At 31.7% G+C, this 3,668-nt stretch overlaps 2 protein-coding genes across 2 annotated transcripts in view; both read left to right on the forward strand.

Annotated features, from left to right (window-relative positions):
* Positions 1 to 261, forward strand: part of NAEGRDRAFT_76234 (uncharacterized protein) — a gene marked incomplete at both ends in the record, with an annotated part of 3,091 nt that extends 2,830 nt beyond the window's left edge. Inside the window, one exon of the mRNA XM_002668791.1 lies at positions 178 to 261. Coding sequence (XP_002668837.1) covers positions 178 to 261 — 84 coding nt within the window. The remainder of the gene's footprint in view (positions 1 to 177) is intronic.
* Positions 262 to 2,727: 2,466 nt separating this feature from the next.
* NAEGRDRAFT_76235 (uncharacterized protein) lies at positions 2,728 to 3,099 on the forward strand (the record flags this gene model as incomplete). The annotated part of the gene is made up of 1 exon (XM_002668792.1): positions 2,728 to 3,099. One exon carries the CDS (start codon positions 2,728 to 2,730, stop codon positions 3,097 to 3,099), a length of 372 nt encoding a protein of 123 aa, XP_002668838.1.
* Positions 3,100 to 3,668: the final 569 nt, after the last annotated feature.

The raw sequence follows: 3,668 nt of genomic DNA on the forward strand, positions 1-3,668 counted from the left end.
CTTAAGCTTGGAGAGTGATGTCATTATCGTGTCTTATGCTTTGATTTCAATTTTTAAAACTGTATTTCTTTAGTGAACATACACTGAATTTGACCAACAGCAAGTGGAATCAATTAAATAATTTCGTTCATCAGAGTCATATATTTAGGATGATATTTGTCATATCTGTCCACAAAGAATTTGGTAACATTTTCTTTGGAAAATGAGGCAGCAATTGGAGAGTTATATGAAAGAATTTCAGTTCACAGTGATAGATTCTAAATTTTGAACCTTTTCAATATAAATATCTATCAAGAGAGCTAGCAAAATACAGAATGCCATGATATTGAGAATGAGAATAGTCACAACTAGACATTTAGTGTTGGACATAGAAACTGAACCACAACATGTATTCACCTCAATACCTCCAATTCCATCTCGCATTGGAAGGCTTTATAATAGGTTATTGTTGCTGTGGGATTTGAAGAATGAGTAGGTGAAAAGGATGATGCTTTGGAAATTCTTGTTAATATCGATAAAAAGGAGGATTATGACTATGGCTTATTGGAACTGAAGTTGAGAAAGGATACTCAAACCAATGACGTAGTAAAACATTGGGTTGTTTGATTCTTATTTGTTGTGTTGTTTGATGGTCTTGCCAGTTGTTATTTCATTGGTGGCCTCGTTCAATAGAGAAAAGCAAAAACGTGGTAAATTGGAAGAGCTAAAGTAATTGTCTGAATGATACAATGCCAGATCTAAAACTTAATGAACTTTTCAAAAAGCATTTTGAGCAAGAGTTTAGTATAGAGAACTTCCTCATCTGGAAAGAATTGTAGAATATATGTAATATTAGTATTGGAAAGAGAAGGACATTTCACCAACTCCATTTAAAATGAAATCTCCTGAGTGTACTGCTGCTTGATGTTGAAATGAAGCTTAGTGTAATTCAGGTGGTTGAGCATATCATAGAGACAAAATAAATCTTAATCTTCCAACAATACTAGTAACTGGTTTGTGTTAAATGTTGGTATAAAGGTAGAATTAATTGTTTTTAGGATTGATTGCAGATATTTCATTTTGAATGGTAGATTTTGGAATGAGATAATCCTGTTTGTACAATAATGTTTACGTGGTGCTGTTTTAATATCTTCATCATAGTAACAAAAACATTTACCAGTAGCTAAATTTGAAAGGTTCTAACATTTTGGAACAATTATGTTTCAAGCTAACATCATTATTGGATTTGTGTAATAATTGTAGGTGATGAGGTTGAAACTTTTCCCAAACTACTCTTGATGGTTGGTGGAGTATTTTGTTGTTGGTAATTTAATAACAATATCAACAACAACAACAATAACCTTGAAACAACAATTCAATAACAATTATTACGATTTTCACGAATAGATTCAAAAATGTTTAAACCTAGAGTGTCGAGTAATCACATATGGACTCTTACCGGTGAACTCTCATCATAATCTTCTTACAATAAATGTAAGGTTTGGTGATGTTGTGAATGATGTTTCGTAGTTGTGTTGATGTAGTTGGTTTCATCATATTTGAATAAGAGGTAGTTGCTGGTATTTTTATTATTATTAATATATTGTAAGAGAAAAAACATTTAATGAAGAAGACGCTTGGCCACGGTAAAGTTTGTGTTCTCGTTAATTTGTTGTGCTGCCAAAAATTAAAATTGGAATGGCTACTGTGTGATTAATATTGGCGCATAACAACAACATAAGTTGTATCTTATGAAGAATCTGATGAAACACTAGTATCTCTTTTAAACCTTTTTTTAACATTTTTAAATTTTTTAGCGTGAGATTCTATCAATTCTGTTCTCCTCAATAAAATTTTATCATTAATATTTGCAAATTCATCTTTTTTAAAATTATCATGAATATTATAATCAGTTCCCTCAATAAGTGTATTCACAGAATCAGAAACTTTTTTCATAGAAAAGTTATCAACTAATTTATCAATTTTCTTAACAATTTCATTTGTATGTATTCTTCATATTTTTTATCAACAATATTCCAAAATTTATCATAATGATCATCTATTCCTTTGAATATTATTTCTGTATCTAAAGAAATTACATGTATGAAAATAACCCATTCTTGCCAGATAATTATTTGATTTATATGTTTTATACAAAGTTACAGAAGCGTCATATATTTCTCCTGGATCTGTAACATCAATTACCATTTATGCAATATGATTTCTTGTTCTCTTGAATCTTTTACCAATCACTGTTGGTCTATTGGTTTCTGTTTCTGATTCTTTATAGCCATGTTCTCCTATTTCCTCGTTTGCAGATTCTTCTTCTTCTTCATGAATAATAAATTTTTTCATGCTGTCTTGTCCTTCAAGATATGAACATCATATGAGGTGAGAAAAGTATGCAACAGAGATTCAACGAGGCAATTAATATTTTCTTTTCGTTTGCATCACCAGTTGTGAGTGTTTTCTTCACTTTTTCTTGATCCCAATTATGAAAAATTGCTTTCCTCACGGAAAAGGCCAAGATGGCCGTAATGCTCCATCCAATTAATTTCATGGTAGACTCATGTCAGACATTCAACACTTGAATTCTGACAATAAAAATGATTTGGAGCCAAATCATCATTGTTTACGGAAACAAAAATTTGTTTTCTTACTCATTTAATATATGAAATAGGCACATTGGTGGTTGTTTCCCTAATTGTATGTCATGCTTGTCATCTGTAACAAGGATTTGTGGCAAGAATGAAACGTAAGAAACAAAAATCATCTCTCATCAGAATTCCTCGTAAAAGCGTTCCATTAGAAGATCAACAACCTTCTGTTATTGTGGAAACACCTATTCTTGTGGAAATTGAACGATTAAACTATGACATGAAACTTCTTCAACGATTCTATGAACAACAAAGACATGGAGAATTGTGTAAATCAGCAAGAGAAATCCTCAACAAGAAACTTCATCCTGATTTCTGCAAATTTGGACATTTTCTTGGACTTGGATCATGCCTTCCAGATGGAAAAAATTTTCTGGTACAATTCAAACATGTCTTTATTATTTCTTCAACAAGAGCAAACTTCTCAATTGGCTTGGCGTTGATGCCAATCCTCCCTCAATAAGTGACCGTCACTTCTAAAGTTTCTGAAGAATAGTGGGTAAACCTCAAAGGCTTTCTATTATTGATTGTCGTTCGGAAATGTTGTTGAATTGATGTTGTGTTGACTTCCACTTTCCACTTAGATGATTGTAAGTGGATCAAAGTAAACTGATTATCTTTGCGTTGCCTTGATTAAAATATTGTTTGTCATTGCTCAAATAGTAAATTGTAATATTTATTAACGTTAATTAACGTCTCTTGTATCGTAAAGACCTGAGCTCAAATAGCTTGCAGAAATTCATCATTCTTCTCAGCCTCACATTCGTTTAAAAAAGATTACGACGTAACATATTTCATTCAAAACAGAAGCATGAAGTTCATGCTTACGACATGTCAAGCTTGTCATCACGTAAAACACGTCAAATACAAAAAGTGTTGCCCATTGCTCTAAAAAATGTCCAAACTTTTTGTTTTGTTGTTTATTGCACTATTCTCATTTCTTCAATGGGAGCAACACAATGTTGCACTTTGTATTAATCTACCTCCAAGGGAACAAATGACAAGAATGTATATTGGTATGTTTATTATCTT

This window comes from Naegleria gruberi, assembly GCF_000004985.1.
Source record: "Naegleria gruberi genomic scaffold NAEGRscaffold_100, whole genome shotgun sequence".
NCBI classification, from domain to species: domain Eukaryota; phylum Heterolobosea; class Eutetramitea; order Acrasida; family Naegleriidae; genus Naegleria; species Naegleria gruberi.